The sequence below is a fragment of the Salmo salar genome, chromosome ssa02, assembly GCF_905237065.1.
Source record: "Salmo salar chromosome ssa02, Ssal_v3.1, whole genome shotgun sequence".
NCBI lineage: Eukaryota > Metazoa > Chordata > Actinopteri > Salmoniformes > Salmonidae > Salmo > Salmo salar.
The window spans coordinates 21,879,348-21,900,380 of NC_059443.1; the positions used below are offsets into that span (position 1 = coordinate 21,879,348).

A 21,033-nucleotide genomic window follows, 5' to 3' on the forward strand; every position below is an offset into this window, starting at 1 on the left:
TGGAGCATCAGCATTTGTGGGTTCGATTACAGGCTCAAAATGGCCAGAAACAAAGAACTTTCTTCTGAAACTCATCAGTCTATTCTTGTTCTGAGAAATTAAGGCTATTCCATGTGAGAAATTGCCAAGAAACTGAAGATCTCGTACAACGCTGTGTACTACTCCCTTCACAGAACAGCGCAAACTGGCTCTAACCAGAATAGAAAGAGGAGTGGGAGGCCCCGGTGCACAACTGAGCAAGGGGACAAGTACATTAGAGTGTCTAGTTTGAGAAACAGACGCCTCACAAGTCCTCAACTGGCAGCTTCATTAAATAGTACCCGCAAAACACCAGTCTCAACGTGTTTCATTAAATAGTACCCGCAAAACACCAGTCTCAAAGTGAAGAGGCGACTCCAGGATGCTGGCCTTCTAGGCAGAGTTGCAAAGAAAATGCCATATCTCAGACTGGCCAATAAAAATAAAAGATTAAGATAGGAAAAGAACACTGGACAGAGGAAGATTGGAAAAAAGTGACAGACGAATCTAAGTTTGAGGTGTTTGGATCACAAAGAAGAACATTCGTGAGACGCAGAAAAAATGTAAAGATGCTGGAGGAGTGCTTGACGCCATCTGTCAAGCATGGTGGAGGCAATGTGATGGTCTGGGGGTTCTTTGGTGGTGGTAAAGTGGGAGATTTGTACAGGGTAAAAGGGATCTTGAAGAAGAAAGGCTATCACTCCATTTTGCAACGCCATGTCATACGCTGTGGATGGCGCTTAAATGGAGCCAATTCCCACCTACAACAGGACAATGACCCAAAGCACAGCTCCAAACTATGCTATAACTATTTAGGGAAGACGCAGTCATCTGGTATTCTGTCTATAATGGAGTGGCCAGCACAGTCACCGGATATCAACCCTATTGAGCTGTTGTAGGAGCAGCTTGACCGCATGGTACGTAAGAAGTCCCCATCAAGCCAAACCAAATTGTGGGAGGTGCTTCAGGAAGCATGGGGTGAAATCTCTTCAGATTACCTCAACAAATTGACAACTAGAATGCCAAAGGTCTGCAAGGCTGTAATTGCTGCAAATTGAGGATTCTTTGACGAAAGCAAAGTTTGATGGACACAATTATTATTTCAATGAAAAATCATTATTTATAACCTTGTCAACGTCTTGACTATATTTCCTATTCATTTTGCAACTCATCTCATTTATGTTTTCATAGAAAACAAGGAAATGTTTAAGTGACCCCAAACTTTTGAACGGTAGTGTACATCAGTGGAGCCTGCTGAGGGGAGGACGTCTCATAATAATGACTGGAATGGAGTGGAACAGCTGGAATTGAGTGAATGGAATGGTATCAAACACATGAAATTGATAGCATTCCATTCACTCCATTCTGGCAATTATTATGAGCCGTCCTCCCCTCAGCAGGCTCTACTGGTATACACAATCAACTACAAACTGAAGTTGACTCAACGATTGTATCTGTTCAAGTATACCTATCTTAAGTCTATGGTACAAATGAAGGGGACTGAAAAAGGGGACTGAAAAAGGGCAGAAGGAAGTGAATATCTTTCAGTAATGAATGGAGGCATACATATATAAACATCCACCGTCATCCCTCAGCATAGTGCATTTCGTTGGCCGGCACAGCCGCCACTCAGAAAACAGTGTAGCTGTTGGACTCCCCATATCCAGCCTCTTGCAGGTACTGCTCGATGTTGATTGGCTCAGGCACCTTGAGGACTTTGTCGTTGGCACTCTTCTCTCCTGATTGGAGCTTACGGTCGACCTCGGCCAATGTGGCGCGATCTTGCTCCTTCCATTGGCAGCAGGCCTTGATGATGGAGTACCTGTGAGAAGGGTGGACATGGTTACGGGGGAATAGAGGCATATTTACCATCATAAAGATAGAGGGCAGAGAACATTGTATCTGTCTGTCCCATTATGGCATCTGTGAGACCATTGGCAGCGTCATTGAGGCATCTCCATTTTGAACTAGTCAATTTTCTTCTTCTACTACTTCTATGAGTTGGTAAACAAACTGAAAGGGTGCATACTGCCACCTAGAGTGTGTTGTTTGAACAGGTATAAAGCCAAGGTTTGTGATTTACTGCCACCTGCAATTATGGAATGTTTGCTCACAAGCACGGGTGAAAGTAAAATTAATTTCTTCCTGGTACGGGACCTTCTATAAGCGTGTGCATAAATAATTGTATGTATGAGCTTAATCATTAATTACATATAGAATCCCTATTCATTTAATAGGATCTCTGTGGGCCTAGTACTAAAGATTTGTCAATTAACTTTTACAATGTATTACCTTTTATTGTGGCATTAACACAACCAGTCATGATGTTTTCATCTGATTGTCAAACAATCACTTCAAAGGGCTCCTTTACTAGGCTACCCAGGCACGTGAATCTGTTACACCACACCCCACTAAGTGTAATGACATTAGGCAATAAATTACGCGTCCACTGCTGTCCGCGCTCGTCCCGGTGTCGGACACTCATCGCTGCCTTGCCAAATTTCAGTGTTCTCGTCGAACAACATTGCATTTTGGAGCGTAGGCTATACCACCCGTGTTCAAGTCAGTTCACAAATTTTTCATAACTCTGACTTTCGGTAATGATTTAAAGTGGTGGAATAGCCTACAGTTTTGTCATTTTGCTTGAATTGTTGCGATAGGCTCATTCGTGTTTTACGGTGTACCTCAACTATTTATTTTGCCGGGACGCTGTACCGCCTTACTTTCACTCCTGCTCACAGGTATATTTTATTTGCCGATCTCTCCTGAAGACCTGGATGGAATTATGTGACCCTTCCTTAACCCATAGGAAGCCCCATCCATTTGACTACTTCAAAATGGTGAAATTCCTCAATGGTGCTGCCCATACTAAAACAGGCTTTTAGGCACTAGATTCCTCTATCTATCTCTTTGATCTCGGTCTAAAGCCCCCTCTCCTGGCAATAACGCAGTAATAATAGTGATGTATAATGGATAGTTACAGTGAGTTGGAGCAGTTGGCTGGCTTTCTCAGCGTTTTCCCTCTCTGGTGAAACTGTAGAAGCTCGTTGACGGAGATATCTGAAAACGGAGCATCACCTGAGAGAGGGAGAAAGAGCGAAAGAGGGGAGAGAAGGAAAGGTTAATGACACAAATTAGAGGTTGTAGCTCAGAGAAAGAGATTATGTCAGAATGAATAAGAGTGGTTGTTATGTGTATCATTGGCCAAAAGGGGCACTCAAAGTGAGAAGAAAAGATTTCATGTAACTCACCCAAGGTCGCCATTTCAAACAACAAGATGCCAAACGACCAGCTAGTGTGAGAAAGACAAACATGTATCAGTGTATTTTGCATATCTTGAGAATTGATTGAAATGTCAGCAAAGACTAAGTAGGGTAACTCACACGTCACTGCTATGATTGGCAGGCCTCCTAGCCAATAGCTCAGGGGCCTGCCATTTCTTCAAGCCGGGAACTTCAGTCTGAGTAGCTCCCTGGGTATTCCTGGTGTAGACCCCGCCCAGTCCCCACAGCTTGGCCGTCAGCTCCCGGCTGACCAATACACTGTGAGCACGGACGTTGCCATGAAGAAGGTCTCGGTTGTGGAGGAAGTCCTGATTGGATGACAGGGGATAACGTGAGGTCAAAGGTCAGAGGTTAAAGCTGTGGGACAATGTCATATCTCAACATTAGTAAATTATTGCCTTTCATTAAATTAGTCTCTAAAGTCCACAGTGACTTCGTCCTCTTGTTTCCTTTCCCTCTTCTGTACATAATACACAGGACAGGTGCAGTACACTAACATACAGGAAACCTACCATGGTACATAATACACAGGACAGGTGCAGTACACTAACATACAGGAAACCTACCATGGTACATAATACACAGGACAGGTGCAGTACACTAACATACAGGAAACCGACCATGGTACATAATACACAGGACAGGTGCAGTACACTAACATACAGGAAACCTACCATGGTACCTAATACACAGGACAGGTGTAGTACACTGACATACAGGAAACCTACCATGGTACATAATACACAGGACAGGTGCAGTACACTAACATACAGGAAACCTACCATGGTACATAATACACAGGACAGGTGCAGTACACTAACATACAGGAAACCTACCATGGTACATAATACACAGGACAGGTGCAGTACACTAACATAGAGGAAACCTACCATGGAATTCAGCTGACCAAATCAATGCAGAGAAGGAAAATACATAAGCACAGGAAGCCACTGTGGAAAATACATAAGCACGGGAAGCCACTGTGGAAAATACATAAGCACAGGAAGCCACTGTGGAAAATGCATAAGCACAGGAAGCCACTGTTGAAAATACATAGGCACAGGAAGCCACTGTGGAAAATACTTAAGCACAGGAAGCCACTGTGGAAAATACTTAAGCACAGGAAGCCACTGTGGAAAATACATAAGCACAGGAAGCCACTGTGGACTTTTGAGACACAGCACACACATCTTTCAAGATCCTTTCAGATCCTAATTATGGAAAAGCAAACAAGGTAAAGAGATAATGTTAGTAGTAGACAATGAGGAGGTCAGGATGGGGCATGTTCATGTTTTGATGGTTTGACCACAGGGCAGGTTCATGGTTTGATGGTTTGAACATGGGGCATGTTCATGGTTTAAACATGTTGATTTCTGTGGCAGAAACACATTAAGCCAACATATTACCATAGTTTACTCACCAGAGCAGAGGCTACCTGTTTGGCCATGGTAAATATACGTCTTTCTGTGATCTCACATGGAGGGTCCACGCCCACACCATCCTGACATAACACACAAAGAGAATCAATTTATAACCAAAATCACAAACAGCTCCTAATTTGACTATAAATAATGGGCTTGTAGAGACAATGCCTCATGGGTAATGTGGTTCCTACCTGTCTGCACCGCCACAGGAAGCTGAGCAGATCTCTGTTCTCTAGCTCTTCAACAACGGTAACTAGGGGCACACGCAGAGAGACCACACCCAGGAGCTCCGGCAGGAAGGGGTGTGGCCCCAACTGAGACAAGAAGGAAGCAAAGCCCAGGAAGTTGTGCCTCTCTGTGGCGCTCGCAGAGTCTGAGGGATAGGAGGAGAGGAAGATGAAATTGCCTGCCAACATGCTGTGCGAAAATGGCCTTTCAAAGCCTTTGATAAACAACTGCTATGGCTGAACATATTTTGTCTGTATCTCAAAGCCTTGAAGCAGACTTGCTGTAACAGTTGGTAATTACATTTCTGAAAGGGAGGTCAGAGAAACAGGTTGTAGAGAGCAATTGCTGTAATTATGGTGGTGATTGTCTAACAATCCACAAGCATCAGTCACTAGGGAAGAAACTGCCTAATGACGCTGTGCCCCCATTCAATGGCAGGGGAAAGGTTCTTTACAGTGGCTGTTTCCTCACTTTTTGACCATGCTGGAAAAGATTAAAGTACCATGCTTTGACAACAAATTCTACTTTACACTAATGTCAACCCTAACTTTAACCCTTATACTAACCCTAAGTAGTTCTGACTATATCACCACTTTGGAATGCTAATACACTGCTTATAAGCCATTATTAAATAGCTTGTTTCAGTAGTAGCTGTTTTTCATCCTCTCACCTTTGAGCACTCGGAGCACAGCGTTCCTGTTGTCCATGCGGGCCCTGTAGAGGGAGACAGCCTTGTCAGAGCGCAGGGAGAAGGCTGTGGGCAGCGAGGCCACTAGGTTGAAGGACTCTGGCAGCCTCTGGCGAGGCAGCTCCCTGGGCTGGACCATAGGGGTGAAGGAAGGTGTCAACGCCTGGGGCAGGGGGCTGGACAGGGAGGATGGGATGAAGGTCTTGTTTGGGGGGATAGGGGGGAGAGAAGGAGTCCTCATGGAGAAGGAGAGATGGTTGGAGGAGGGGTGGGAGTGAGTTGGGGAGAAGGTAGAGTAGGAGGGGGCATCGAGAGCAATAGTCTCATGTTCCAGCGGGTTGATACCCAGGGGAGCTGCGGAGTGGGAGGGGAGGACGAATAGAGAGAGGAGGGGGAGAGGACAGAGAGGGAAGAGAGAGAAGAAGAGGTTATTGCCTGAAGTTTAGAAGTAGATAGCTACAGTATAATAACAGGTTTGATTATGTTCATTACTAGCCTGTGCAAATAGAATAAGAGCCTATGTTGTTGACTTACACAGAAACATACACACTCATTACCTCAAATTACCTACAGTATTTCACTATGAAAACAGTCTTTCAAAGTTACATCCTTGAGCACAAATATAAACACATACACACACACTCACCATCAATGCCGTGCAGTTGTCTTCTGGAGCGCTGTGATCTGGACGTGGCCACAGTGTTCTGTGGTCGGATACGATCCACCTTCTCAGGATAGTACCGTAGCAGGATGATGAAGACCAGCATGACCAGGAAGCTAGCCAATAGGAGGATGGGCACAATGATCACTTCTTGCTCGTACACACGGATATCTGAGGAACAGACGTGAGCATTAAGACAACGAAGAGAGATAACTGTGTGTGTGTGTGTGTGTGTGTGTGTGTGTGTGTGTGTGTGTGTGTGTGTGTGTGTGTGTGTGTGTGTGTGTGTGTGTGTGTGTGTGTGTGTGTGTGTGTGTGTGTGTAACACTTACTACAGATGGTGTCTTCCGGTTTACAGCGGGAGTCTGCTTCTGACAATGAAGACATTCTAACAACAAAGCAAGGCAAAGTGGGTAAAACATGAGGCCTTGTAGGTTACAACATTGTACAGTACAGGTCAAAAGTTTGGACACCTACTCATTCAATGGTTTTTCTTTATTTTACTATTTTCAACATTGTAGAATAATAGTGAAGACTTCAAAACTATGAAATAACACATATGGAATCATGTAGTAACCAAAAAAGTGTTAAACAAATCAAAATATATTTTATATTTGAGATTCTTCAAAGTAGCCACCCTTTGCCTTGATGACAGCTTTTCACACCCTTGGCATTCTTTCAACCGGCTTCAAGAACAACAGTCCATCATTACTTTAAGACATGAAGGTCAGTCAATCCTGAAAATGTCAAGAACTTTGAAAGTTTCTTCAAGTGCAGTCGCAAAAACCATCTAGCGCTATGATGAAACTGGCTCTCATGAGGACCACCACAGGAAAGGAAGACCCAGAGTTACCTCTGCTGCAGAGGATAAGTTCATTAGAGTTACCAGCCTCAGAAATTGCAGCCCAAATAAATGCTTCAGAGTTCAAGTAACAGACACATCTCAACATCAACTATTCAGAGGAGACAGTGTGAATCAGGCCTTCATAGTTGAATTGCTACTAAACCACTACTAAAGGACACCAATAAGAAGAAGAGACTTGCTTGGCCTAAGAAACACGAGCAATGGACATTAGACCGGTGGAAATCTGTCCTGTGGTCTGATGAGTCCAAATTTGAGATTTTTGGTTCTAACCGCCGTGTCTTTGTGAGATGCAGAGTAGGTGAACGGATGATCTCCGCATGTGTGGTTCCCACCATGAAGCATGGAGGAGGAGGTGTGATAGTGCTTTGCTGGTGACACTGTCAGTGATTTATTTAGAATTCAAGGCACACTTAACCAGCATGGCTACCACAGCATTCGGCAGTGATACACCATCCCATCTGGTTTGCGCTTAGTGGGACTATCATTTGTTTTTGAACAGGACAATGACCCAAAACACACCACCAGGCTGCGTAAGGGCTATTTGACCAAGAAAGAGAGTGATGGAGTGCTAAATCCGAAAACCTGGCCTCCACAATCACCCGACCTAACCCAATTGAAATGGTTTGGGATGAGTTGGACCGCAGAGTGAAGAAAAAGCAGCCAACAAGTGCTCAGCAACTCCTTCAAGACTGTTGGAAAACCATTCCTCATGAAGCCCGTTGAGAGAATGCCAAGAGTGTGCAAAGCTGTCATCAAGGCAAAGGGTGGCTACTTTGAAGAATCTCAAATATAAAATATATTTTGATTTGTTTAACAGTTTTTTGGTTACTACATGATTCCATGTGTGATTTCAACGTTTTTTTGTCTTTACTATTATTCTACAATGTAGAAAATAGTCAAAATAAAGAAAAACCCTTGAATGAGTAGGTGTGTCCAAACATGTACTGTATGTCAAGATGTGACATTACATTTCTTGATCACAGTGCATAACCAATGTAATTGATGAAATGGTTGACATTGAGTCCTTTTTTTAGACCTTCCCAGAGGAAATGTGGTGAGATTTCCCACATTTCCTTTGTCTTGAACTTTCACATTTCAACCGAGTCATGTTGCTTCTGATATGCTGTACGAATCGCTGGTTCAATCAGGTTTAAAACAAGGTTTCAGTGGCAGACAGCTCAGTGCCTAGGGGAAGAATATTCACGTAACACATCCTCTGTTTCTTTTTTTCCCATGATGAAAGGTCACACTTACACACATAACCTGCTTAAACATTAAAACACAACAACGGATGAATCACATGAATGATGAACAACATCATCCTCACATGATGACCAGCAATAGTGAGTTTCAGATCCTCTGTTTATAGTGGACTAACTAGATCAGATCCTGTGATGTGAATTAAGACTGAAATTGGACTTCTGTTTTAACCCAACGCCTCCTCCAAAAGACAAACGAGACAGATGTTTCACCTTGTTGGCTCCAGGATTTGAATAAGCGACCTTTCGGTTACTGTCCTGAATACTGGAGCCAACAAGGCAAAAAATCTGTCACTGTGCCCTTGAGCAAGGCACTTAACCCTAATTGCTCCAGGATCGCTGTTCAATGGTGACCTTGGCCGTGACCCCACTCCCCACGGGTGTTTCAGGGGGAGTTGGGATATGAAGAAACACATTTCCATTACACACTTGTGTAAAAGGACAAATATAAGCACCCCCCAAATTCTTATTATTATTATTACATACATATACAGGCTGGAGAGGTTGAAGCCGTGGGCTGCCACACTGGTCGCCCGTGGTGCAGTTGTTGTGGGAGAATGAATTGTATAATGACCATGGTAGATATATCATATCATTACTCTCATCTCTTTGAGCCCATCAAGATTCACCTCAGCGCAGACCTTATCCAATCATATCCTAATCAGTATAAGCAGATGTCTGGGTTTAGAGTGAACTGAGACAAGGCTAGCAGGAACCTCAGAGATTCTCACAATCTGAGTCGTGCTTAGACACTAATACAACTTGTGATTATCATACACACACACACACACACACACACACACACACACACACACACACACACACACACACACACACACACACACACACACACACACACACACACACACACACACACACACACTCACCTCCAATTTATTCAGAAATTGTACTATAACTTTAAGGAAACCAATTCTCTCTCTTTGTCCTGTCAAGTCTTTCTATTCTGCTCTCTCAACTTCCCCTCCTCGTTTCACTCTCAAATACACAGCTCATTGTAGCTGTGAATGCAAACGATATGCCCAAGCTTCACAACAAAAGGGCACAACCTGGTATGAAGCATCACATTGCAGCACCAATGCACATCTGTACACCTACGTGGCACAGCATTTGGGGCTTCTGCCTGGTTTGCCATTAACACATCACTACTGTTTTACTATAGGCCAACTACGAAAATGGGTCTCCCAGTTACACAAGGAAACTAAATCTCCCTAATCACCTGTTTGTGTCAGTGCAGTGATTACTTAACTTGTCCAGCTGCATTTTTTTATACCAGGTAAAGCACAATGACACACACCCATAGACAAACCGGTAAAACACACTCAGCAGAGGAACACAAACAAGCTATCGCGTATATACAGTATACAGTAATGGAAACAACATCTAGTTCAGAGAAATCATTATAAAACAATCACATAGACAAAGTAAATACACAGTGTAGTCATCTCACCTCTCTCCCTGTGTGTGTGCCTCAGACCTTGAGAAAGAAACCTTAATAATCCAGTGATATAATCCTTTGCCCTTTCCGTCACAGAAACCAACACATATCATACATTTTCCCTGTTGTGTGTCAGTGTGTGTAGTCCAGGGTTAGTGTCGTGGTTTCTCCAGGGATTACTGTTGTGTGTCAGTGTGTGTAGTCCAGGGTTAGTGTCGTGGTTTCTCCAGAGATTACTGTTGTGTGTCAGTGTGTGTAGTCCAGGGTTAGTGTCGTGGTTTCTCCAGAGATTACTGTTGTGTGGCTCTGTGTTTGTCTAAGTCACACGTTCAGTGTTGTCTCAACCCCGCCCTCTTCACCTGCACTACATCCATCTTTCTCTCCCACCGTTTCTCACTCCGTTTCCTCCCCCTCTCCCCTTTTTCCTCATCCAGGGAGTCTATCGTAATGTTGTTACACCAGTTTAGTGGATTTATTTCTCTCCCTCTGTAGAAATTATTTCCCTCCTTATTCTGTCTTGACCTGTCAAACTCTCGTTGTGTTTGCTAGCCCTTATTTCCCTCCTTATTCTGTCTTGACCTGTCAAACTCTCGTTGTGTTTGCTAACCCTTTGCCATCTCTCTTTTGACCTGGGGAAACAGGTTCTTCCACTTCTTTCCAGTCTATTTTCTGTCCTCTTCCTTTTGTTTCACATATCTGGCATTTTCTCTCACCCTAGCTGGCAACTAATGTTCCTGAAGCCTTGCTTGTCCTTAAATATGAATGTCAGGTTTCTTTCTGTGGCAGTAAAAATTATTAGTGAAAAGACAGTCATCTATCTATTTCAAATAATCATTTTCAGTCCGATTTAGAAAATAGACAACTTCAAATCATATCTATAGTATTTATTCATCTTAATGAATTCCATATATGACAGGTTTCAAGTCCCAGTCACGTCCCAGTTTCATGTTTCAAGTCACAGGCTGGGGTCCCATCCACTTCTCTCCTAGAAGACAGAAGGATATGATTGGATAAGGTCTATGCTGAGGTGAATGTTGATGGGCTCAAAGAGATGATAGTAATGATATAGGAACCAAAATTCAAAACAATAGAATCTACCATATCTAGCAACCAGGAAGCAATAATGATAACTGTCTTGAGTTGTGTGATTACATACCTTTTGATAGATAAATCTATCAAAAGGCTGTGAGGTGCATGACATAAAACGTGTAAAATGATATGTGATGTATTACAATAAGATGTACAGTATTGATTGCAGTCCCATGTAGATCAGTTGATAGAAAATGGCGCCAGGATTGTGGGTTCGATTCCCATGGGGACCAGTACAAAAAAAGTATTAAAATGTATGCACTCACTACTGTAAGTTGTTCTGGATAAGAGCGTCTGCTAAATGACGTAAAATGCCAAATTGCTGTAAGTATATAGCCTACAGTAATTGTTATCATCTTAAAGGTTGACTTTGGACACAAAAAACGTTCGAACCTCGCCCCTTTCTCAATTTGGGGTGTGACTTTGGTGGTTTGTCGATGTGTCATTCTGGTCATGCGCGCCCCGCGACCGACTTGGCTAGTTCGTTAGCTAAGCTAGCCACTGTAGCAAGCCAGTAACTCCTCCAGTATGTGTTGACGTAATATCACAGGATTCATTTTGGACAGAAGCTATAGAGATCGGTAAGAAATGGCACTTCTGTAGCTAAATATTGTATTCATCCAATTTGTTTTTAAGCATTACATGCCCTGGTATGATGGTGGATTGATCAGTCATACTGGTTAAAGTCAATTCTATAATATGCTTATTTGTGAATATTCTGATGCATCCAAAGTGGGAGTTTATGCAGGAACATGACACCTTATGATGCCAGAGGAAGTGTGGGCTCACCAATGCAGTGGGCAATGAGCTCAAACCGGTCAGAGCCAAAGAACACCTCTGCCTTTCCATTCACATGACACACAGCCAGAGGAAAACCAAAGGCCTGAGAGAGAGTACAAAGACAAGGTGAGATAGCGAAAGAAGTGAATGCACTGATGCTGATGTCCACTCCCACACTGATGGCTGCTATTGTCATTAGTATGGGGCTAGGGGTTGGTTGGGAGGGAACAGGGAGACGAGGGGGAGAAACTGACCCTATGGTCCAGTGCTTCCTGGGTGGATCTCTTCAGCTTGTCTTTGATTTCCTTAGAGGTGGACAGTTTCAGCAGCTCTTCCACCTCACTGGCTGAGAGCCCCGCCTTCATGGCTGCCTGGAAAAAACCATGAATCACATTAAAAACAAACAACCTGCAATGTTCAAATCCATGACGCCACTATCTACCCAGACCCAATCTCAAAATGCTCTAGGAGGATTATACCCTCCAGCACTCAGGGATTGTGATCTTGAGAGCAATTGCATTAGTGTTGGGAGATAACACTTGTTTAACACTTTAGTAAAATGCACATTTTTCAGATATTATGTGAAAGGCACATGGGAAAAACACTAGACAGATGAATGGAGAGAAGCTTTGAATTCAAGCTACAGTGACTGAGTACATCCTGGTACCTCAGAGAGTGATGCAGGCTGGGTAATGTCTTTGTCTTGGCTCCAGATCCTCATCCACAGCTCCCGGGACACCTGCTCTACCTGCTTATCTCCTCCCACCTCCCTCTCCTGTACCGCCGCCACAAAGCGCATGGCAGACAGCGAGCCTGGGGCAGACAAATACATGGTTGCAAGAGAAAAATGTGGTGACCGTGAGGTCAGCAAGGAGTTTATTTTGCTTGAAGGCGAGGCACAAAAAGGCCAAGAGAGACCATACAGAGCAGTGTATTAGGTTCATAGGGATAAAGCTCATTGATAATATAGAACAGACATGTTGAAAGCACAGATGTTTTTCTCCTTGAGTGTCCCCAACAGACAGCAGTACTCAATGGAATGTTACAGGGAGAGACTTCCTGTCAGCACCAGCTACCAAATCTTGCCCTACTGTACTAAGGCCAAGACCTGTTAAAGATGCTGTTTGATCTATATTAGGAAACCTTCATTGATCTTTAAGATATGTTAAGATATGGTCTATATAAGAAACAGTACTGGCATATTAGTGCTGTTCCCACCCTATCTGAACATATATCCAATAGCGTTGTTATAAGCTTGGCAAAATAGGCTACTGGCATATTTACATAAAGGAGATGCAGGGGGGGTGCACCTTTTTCAAACATGGCCTCAAAGGGGTCAGCAGGGGGACTGATGGGGACCTGGAAGTACTGGGCTAGACGGTGCAGGTCTGTGGTCATATACAGGAACTTGTTTGGGACCAGACCTGGGGGCTTATTACCTGGAATACAGGATAAAAGTACAATCAGACTTTACATCACAATACAGATGACTCATCATAATGACTTTTTAATGGCTGACTGACAACATGTGCAATGTAAACATAACATTCCATCCATAGCCTATTGTGAAGCCTGGTTTGTGTAATGTTGATCTTAGCTACTTACCTGACCCTTGCATGATGCCACCCAAGAACGCAGGACGTAGTTTAAGGTCAATGTTCCACACATTTCTGTAACGGCACATGACCTAAAGATCGGATACATGCATGCACAATGATTAGTCAATGCATAGAACTCTGAAATGTAAAATGTACACTCTAAAGACACTAACCTCAAAGCCAAGCCATGAGTAGGGAGAGACCACGTCATAAAACAGTTCAATCACTTTCCTGGAACTTGCCATCTTAAGGATTTTTTTTTTTTACTTATAAAAAAGAAGATTATTATTATGATAATTATTTATTATTGAAACAATAATAACAATATTACACATCAATACAGGGACATTCCTGTGAATACAATGAATATTTTTTAATAATAGAACACCAGGACAAACCCCCCCCCTCACAATTTAAAAAATAATAATTCAGGACATCATTAATGTGTGGATACAGTTAGCTAGTTGTAACATCCGTGTAACATTGTCATTGCACTGCAAGTAAAAACATTCCTGTAGCCAAAACAATTTATCTAGTTGTAACATCCGCGTAACATTGTCATTGCACTGCAAGTAAAAACGTTCCTGTAGCCACAAACACTTCGTTATAACGTTATTTTGTGGGGTAAATTAAAACGTTCTATCTTATGTCATTGTTAATTATGTGCACGTTACCTTTGGCTAGATGTCCGTCTGTTAAAGAAAAAACTGTGTCAAAGTTCAACCATTGAAATCAATCAAATGCACTTTGCACTCTGATTGTTTTCAAGTTTAGAAATGTGCACATGTGCACCAACAGTCCATTCAAATGACCCGTGCAAAAGTCAAACCAGTTGTTAACTTTGTTATTTCGTTGATTAATTCAAGCGTACATGGAACCTACAAATAAAGACACTAAACTGGAGCCACTTTAAATAACCCGGATAGAATTACCTGCAGTCTAGCGCCCAGTGCTTCTGGGTCATGGCTAGATGCGATACACTGTGTTAAATTACATTTAAAGTAGTGTTTTTTCCATAGCTAATCCTAATCCTTTTCCTAACCTTAACCTAATTCTCCCAACCTGTCGCGTAAGACCTTCTTACCTGCTACGAAAAGTAAATTCTAGTCAATTGTGACAAACTGTATTCCATCTAGTCAAAACCGTGTTTGCTTACTTTCTATATTCTTCTTCTTAAAATTGTATTGATAGGTGCATACATCGCCACCTACTGTAATGGAGTGTGAGGCCGGTCACGACCTACCATACCTATACTACTAGACATTCTTCAAAAAAACACTGACCTAATAATAGTTTACAGCCATCCACGAAAAAATATAAACGCTGCATGTAAAGTGCTGGTCCCATGTTTCATGAGCTGAAATAAAACATCCCAGAAGTGTTTCATACAAAAAAATGATTATTTCTCTAAACTGCACAAATTTGTTTACATCTGTGTTAGTGAGCATTTGATCCTTTGTCAAGATAATCCATCCCCTTATCGCAGTTGCTAGCTGTGCCACTAGAGACCGTGGTTCGAAACCAGGCTCTGTCGCAGACGGCCGCGACGGAGACGGCCGCGACAATTGGCGCAGCTTCGCCCAGGTTAGGGGAGGGTTTGCACGCTGACGGGCGCATGCACGCTGACATGGTCACCAGGAGTACGGTGTTTCCTCCAACATATTGAGCTTCAACTAGTAGTCATAAACCACCTGAATATTGATAATCTAGTAGTCATAAACCCCCTGAATATTGATCTTCATCTAGTAGTCATAAACCACCTGAATATTGATCTTCATCTAGTAGTCATAAACCCCCTGAATATTGATCATCTAGTAGTCATAAACCACCTGAATATTGATCTTCATCTAGTAGTCATAAACCACCTGAATATTGATCTTCATCTAGTAGTCATAAACCCCCTGAATATTGATCATCTAGTAGTCATAAACCACCTGAATATTGATCTTCAACTAGTAGTCATAAACCCCCTGAATATTGATCATCTAGTAGTCATAAACCCCCTGAATATTGATCTTCATCTAGTAGTCATAAACCACCTGAATATTGATCTTCATCTAGTAGTCATAAACCACCTGAATGTTGATCATCTAGTAGTCATAAACCACCTGAATATTGATCATCTAGTAGTCATAAACCACCTGAATATTGATCATCTAGTAGTCATAAACCACCTGAATATTGATCTTCATCTAGTAGTCATAAACCACCTGAATATTGATCTTCATCTAGTAGTCATAAACCACCTGAGTATTGATCATCTAGTAGTCATAAAGCACCTGAATATTGATCTTCATCTAGTAGTCATAAACCACCTGAGTATTGATCACCTAGTAGTCATAAACCACCTGAATATTGATCTTCATCTAGTAGTCATAAACCACCTGAATATTGATTTTCACCTAGTAGTCATAAACCACCTGAATATTGATCTTCATCTAGTAGTCATAAACCACCTGAGTATTGATCATCTAGTAGTCATAAACCACCTGAATATTGATCTTCATCTAGTAGTCATAAACCACCTGAATATTGATCTTCATCTAGTAGTCATAAACCACCTGAATATTGATCATCTAGTAGTCATAAACCCCCTGAATATTGATCATCTAGTAGTCATAAACCACCTGAATATTGATCATCTAGTAGTCATAAACCACCTGAATATTGATCTTCAACTAGTAGTCATAAACCACCTGAATATTGATCTTCAACTAGTAGTCATAAACCACCTGAATATTGATCTTCAACTAGTAGTCATAAACCACCTGAATATTGATCTTCATCTAGTAGCCATAAACCCCTGAATATTGATAATCTAGTAGTCATAAACCACCTGAATATTGATCTTCATCTAGTAGTCATAAACCACCTGAATATTGATCATCTAGTAGTCATAAACCCCTGAATATTGATCTTCATCTAGTAGTCATAAACCACCTGAATATTGATCATCTAGTAGTCATAAACCCCCTGAATATTGATCATCTAGTAGTCATAAACCACCTGAATATTGATCATCTAGTAGTCATAAACCCCCTGAATATTGATCTTCATCTAGTAGTCATAAACCCCTGAATATTGATCATCTAGTAGTCATAAACCACCTGAATATTGATCTTCATCTAGTAGTCATAAACCACCTGAATATTGATCATCTAGTAGTCATAAACCACCTGAATATTGATCTTCATCTAGTAGTCATAAACCACCTGAATATTGATCTTCATCTAGTAGTCATAAACCCCTGAATATTGATCATCTAGTAGTCATAAACCACCTGAATATTGATCTTCATCTAGTAGTCATAAACCACCTGAGTATTGATCATCTAGTAGTCATAAAGCACCTGAATATTGATCTTCATCTAGTAGTCATAAACCACCTGAATATTGATTTTCACCTAGTAGTCATAAACCACCTGAATATTGATCTTCATCTAGTAGTCATAAACCACCTGAGTATTGATCATCTAGTAGTCATAAACCACCTGAATATTGATCTTCATCTAGTAGTCATAAACCACCTGAATATTGATAATCTAGTAGTCATAAACCACCTGAATATTGATCATCTAGTAGTCATAAACCACCTGAATATTGATCATCTAGTAGTCATTAACCACCTGAATATTGATCATCTAGTAGTCATAAACCACCTGAATATTGATCTTCAACTAGTAGTCATAAACCACCTGAATATTGATCTTCAACTAGTAGTCATAAACCACCTGAATATTGATCTTCAACTAGTAGTCATAAACCACCTGAATATTGATCTTCATCTAGTAGTCATAAACCACCTGAATATTGATAATCTAGTAGTCATAAACCACCTGAATATTGATCTTCATCTAGTAGTCATAAACCACCTGAATATTGATCATCTAGTAGTCATAAACCCCTGAATATTGATCTTCATCTAGTAGTCATAAACCACCTGAATATTGATCTTCATCTAGTAGTCATAAACCCCCTGAATATTGATCATCTAGTAGTCATAAACCCCCTGAATATTGATCTTCATCTAGTAGTCATAAACCCCTGAATATTGATCATCTAGTAGTCATAAACCACCTGAATATTGATCTTCATCTAGTAGTCATAAACCACCTGAATATTGATCATCTAGTAGTCATAAACCACCTGAATATTGATCTTCATCTAGTAGTCATAAACCCCCTGAATATTGATCATCTAGTAGTCATAAACCACCTGAATATTGATCTTCAACTAGTAGTCATAAACCCCCTGAATATTGATCATCTAGTAGTCATAAACCCCCTGAATATTGATCTTCATCTAGTAGTCATAAACCACCTGAATATTGATCTTCATCTAGTAGTCATAAACCACCTGAATGTTGATCATCTAGTAGTCATAAACCACCTGAATATTGATCATCTAGTAGTCATAAACCACCTGAATATTGATCATCTAGTAGTCATAAACCACCTGAATATTGATCTTCATCTAGTAGTCATAAACCACCTGAATATTGATCTTCATCTAGTAGTCATAAACCCCTGAATATTGATCATCTAGTAGTCATAAACCACCTGAATATTGATCTTCATCTAGTAGTCATAAACCACCTGAGTATTGATCATCTAGTAGTCATAAACCACCTGAATATTGATCTTCATCTAGTAGTCATAAACCACCTGAATATTGATTTTCACCTAGTAGTCATAAACCACCTGAATATTGATCTTCATCTAGTAGTCATAAACCACCTGAGTATTGATCATCTAGTAGTCATAAACCACCTGAATATTGATCTTCATCTAGTAGTCATAAACCACCTGAATATTGATCTTCATCTAGTAGTCATAAACCACCTGAATATTGATCATCTAGTAGTCATAAACCCCCTGAATATTGATCATCTAGTAGTCATTAACCACCTGAATATTGATCATCTAGTAGTCATAAACCACCTGAATATTGATCTTCAACTAGTAGTCATAAACCACCTGAATATTGATCTTCAACTAGTAGTCATAAACCACCTGAATATTGATCTTCAACTAGTAGTCATAAACCACCTGAATATTGATCTTCATCTAGTAGCCATAAACCCCTGAATATTGATAATCTAGTAGTCATAAACCACCTGAATATTGATCTTCATCTAGTAGTCATAAACCACCTGAATATTGATCATCTAGTAGTCATAAACCCCTGAATATTGATCTTCATCTAGTAGTCATAAACCACCTGAATATTGATCTTCATCTAGTAGTCATAAACCCCCTGAATATTGATCATCTAGTAGTCATAAACCCCCTGAATATTGATCTTCATCTAGTAGTCATAAACCCCTGAATATTGATCATCTAGTAGTCATAAACCACCTGAATATTGATCTTCATCTAGTAGTCATAAACCACCTGAGTATTGATCTTCAACTAGCAGTCATAAACCACCTGAATATTGATCTTCATCTAGTAGTCATAAACCACCTGAATATTGATCTTCATCTAGTAGTCATAAACCCCCTGAATATTGATCATCTAGTAGTCATAAACCCCCTGAATATTGATCTTCATCTAGTAGTCATAAACCCCCTGAATATTGATCATCTAGTAGTCATAAACCACCTGAATATTGATCTTCAACTAGTAGTCATAAACCCCCTGAATATTGATCATCTAGTAGTCATAAACCCCTGAATATTGATCTTCAACTAGTAGTCATAAACCACCTGAATATTGATCATCTAGTAGTCATAAACCCCCTGAATATTGATCATCTAGTAGTCATAAACCACCTGAATATTGATCTTCATCTAGTAGTCATAAACCACCTGAATATTGATCATCTAGTAGTCATAAACCCCCTGAATATTGATCTTCAACTAGTAGTCATAAACCCCCTGAATATTGATCTTCATCTAGTAGTCATAAACCCCCTGAATATTGATCATCTAGTAGTCATTAACCCCCTGAATATTGATCTTCAACTAGTAGTCATAAACCCCCTGAATATTGATCTTCATCTAGTAGTCATAAACCCCCTGAATATTGATCATCTAGTAGTCATAAACCACCTGAATATTGATCTTCATCTAGTAGTCATAAACCACCTGAATATTGATCTTCATCTAGTAGTCATAAACCACCTGAATATTGATCATCTAGTAGTCATAAACCACCTGAATATTGATCTTCAACTAGCAGTCATAAACCACCTGAATATTGATCATCTAGTAGTCATAAACCACCTGAATATTGATCTTCAACTAGCAGTCATAAACCACCTGAATATTGATAATCTAGTAGTCATAAACCACCTGAATATTGATCTTCATCTAGTAGTCATAAACCCCCTGAATATTGATCATCTAGTAGTCATAAACCACCTGAATATTGATCTTCATCTAGTAGTCATAAACCCCCTGAATATTGATCATCTAGTAGTCATAAACCACCTGAATATTGATCTTCAACTAGTAGTCATAAACCACCTGAATATTGATCATCTAATAGTCATAAACCACCTGAATATTGATCTTCAACTAGCAGTCATAAACCACCTGAATATTGATCTTCATTTGATTGTTCTTGAAGGTTTGGTCATCTTGAAACATTTATTTTTATAGCAAGAACATTTTCAAACACCCAGCACTTGTTGAACATAGATCTGGGTGGCCAAATCTCCTGGAGAGCAAGCAGAATTTTCTTTCCATCCCTATTTTAAAGAGATAGATCCTAAATGACAAAATATTAAACATTTGTGTCCTTACCTTCAAAGCAGTCTATGGACAAGCAGACGCCAACCTATGATTTGGTTACCCACTGCCATCAACCATTAATAGTAACATTTCCTGTGCAGGGCCTTGTTGTAGTGTTAACATGTTAGCATGTAATCTCATACAACTTTCCACCTGATAACATGGATCAATCCCAGCTTCCAACCTTCCCACTGTTTTTAGCATTTGCCTGTCTCCCTACATCATTTAATTACTGTCTGAATAAAGTGTCAAACCACTTAAAAAATGTGAAAAAACATATTAGCATACTTCACATATCATACCCCAAAAAAGTAACAAAGTAGTCAAATTTGGAGTGTTCATTTAATGTTCAAAGCATCCTGAATAAACTTAATTTTCCACCCTGGTAATAGGCCTAAGCCATGTCAAAATACATAGAATTTCAGGCAGCCCTGAATTGTTACAATGCTCTAAAATAGTAAAATGGTAATAAATATTGCATGACTTCTTTATCATCCATTTACTACAATGATGTACACATATTAACATTGAAAATATTCTAAAATAATATATCTGTATTACTTGCTATGAAAGTATCAATTTTAACATCTTATTTTACAGCTTGTACAGTGCATTCGGAAAGTATTCAGACCCCTTTTTTTTAACGTTTTCCTCATCAATCAAAACTCAATACCCCATGATTATAAAGTGAAAACAGGTTTTTAGAAATACCTTATTTATATAAGTATTCAGACCCTTTGCTATGAGACGCGAAATTGAGCTCAAATGCGTCCTGTTTCCATTGATCATCCTTAAGATGTTTTTTATAACTTGATTGGAGTCCACCTGTGGTAAATTCAATTGATTGGACATGATTTGGAAAGACACCTGTCTACGTAAGGTCCCACAGTTGACAGTACATGTCAGAGCAAAAATCAAGTCGCGAGGTCAAAGGAATTGTCCGTAGTG

At 40.5% G+C, this 21,033-nt stretch overlaps 2 protein-coding genes across 7 annotated transcripts; both read right to left on the reverse strand.

The window, feature by feature from the left end:
• Window positions 1–531: 531 nt before the first annotated feature.
• Window positions 532–10,470, reverse strand: LOC106576787 (tyrosine-protein kinase STYK1). The gene is made up of 10 exons (XM_014154192.2): window positions 9,896–10,470; window positions 6,636–6,691; window positions 6,289–6,474; window positions 5,625–5,996; window positions 4,918–5,099; window positions 4,723–4,803; window positions 3,402–3,610; window positions 3,270–3,310; window positions 3,000–3,096; window positions 532–1,840 (listed from the first exon to the last, which is right to left on the reverse strand). The coding sequence occupies exons 1-10, from the start codon at window positions 9,994–9,996 to the stop codon at window positions 1,648–1,650; spliced, it is 1,518 nt and encodes a 505-aa protein (XP_014009667.2). The 5' UTR covers window positions 9,997–10,470; the 3' UTR covers window positions 532–1,647.
• Window positions 10,471–10,752: 282 nt separating this feature from the next.
• On the reverse strand, window positions 10,753–14,563 carry LOC106576751 (glutathione S-transferase kappa 1). Of its 6 annotated transcripts, XM_014154137.1 has the most exons (9): window positions 14,435–14,508; window positions 14,025–14,042; window positions 13,524–13,616; window positions 13,358–13,439; window positions 13,063–13,191; window positions 12,420–12,565; window positions 12,007–12,123; window positions 11,762–11,855; window positions 10,753–10,868 (listed from the first exon to the last, which is right to left on the reverse strand). In XM_014154137.1, exons 3-9 carry the CDS (start codon window positions 13,593–13,595, stop codon window positions 10,834–10,836), a joined length of 675 nt encoding a protein of 224 aa, XP_014009612.1. In that variant the 5' UTR covers window positions 13,596–13,616; window positions 14,025–14,042; window positions 14,435–14,508; the 3' UTR covers window positions 10,753–10,833. The 6 variants fall into 6 exon arrangements, with proteins under 6 accessions (XP_014009612.1, XP_014009599.1, XP_014009604.1 ...); XM_014154124.2 differs by lacking the exon at window positions 14,025–14,042 and having other exon boundaries at window positions 14,435–14,526; XM_014154129.2 differs by lacking the exons at window positions 14,025–14,042; window positions 14,435–14,508 and adding an exon at window positions 14,233–14,254.
• Window positions 14,564–21,033: the final 6,470 nt, after the last annotated feature.

Coding starts and splice junctions, on each gene's coding strand:
- LOC106576787 (XM_014154192.2), bottom strand. CDS start 9,996: ATGATATGTGTTGGTTTCTGTGACGGAAAGGGCAAAGGATTATATCAC. Junction 6,475..6,635: donor ACCGGAAGACACCATCTGTA/GTAAGTGTTACA, acceptor TCTGTTCCTCAG/ATATCCGTGTGTACGAGCAA. Junction 4,804..4,917: donor TCCTGTGGCGGTGCAGACAG/GTAGGAACCACA, acceptor GTGTTATGTCAG/GATGGTGTGGGCGTGGACCC.
- LOC106576751 (XM_014154124.2), bottom strand. CDS start 13,595: ATGGCAAGTTCCAGGAAAGTGATTGAACTGTTTTATGACGTGGTCTCT. Junction 13,440..13,523: donor ACTCATGGCTTGGCTTTGAG/GTTAGTGTCTTT, acceptor TCCGATCTTTAG/GTCATGTGCCGTTACAGAAA. Junction 11,856..12,006: donor AGGAAGCACTGGACCATAGG/GTCAGTTTCTCC, acceptor ACTCTCTCTCAG/GCCTTTGGTTTTCCTCTGGC.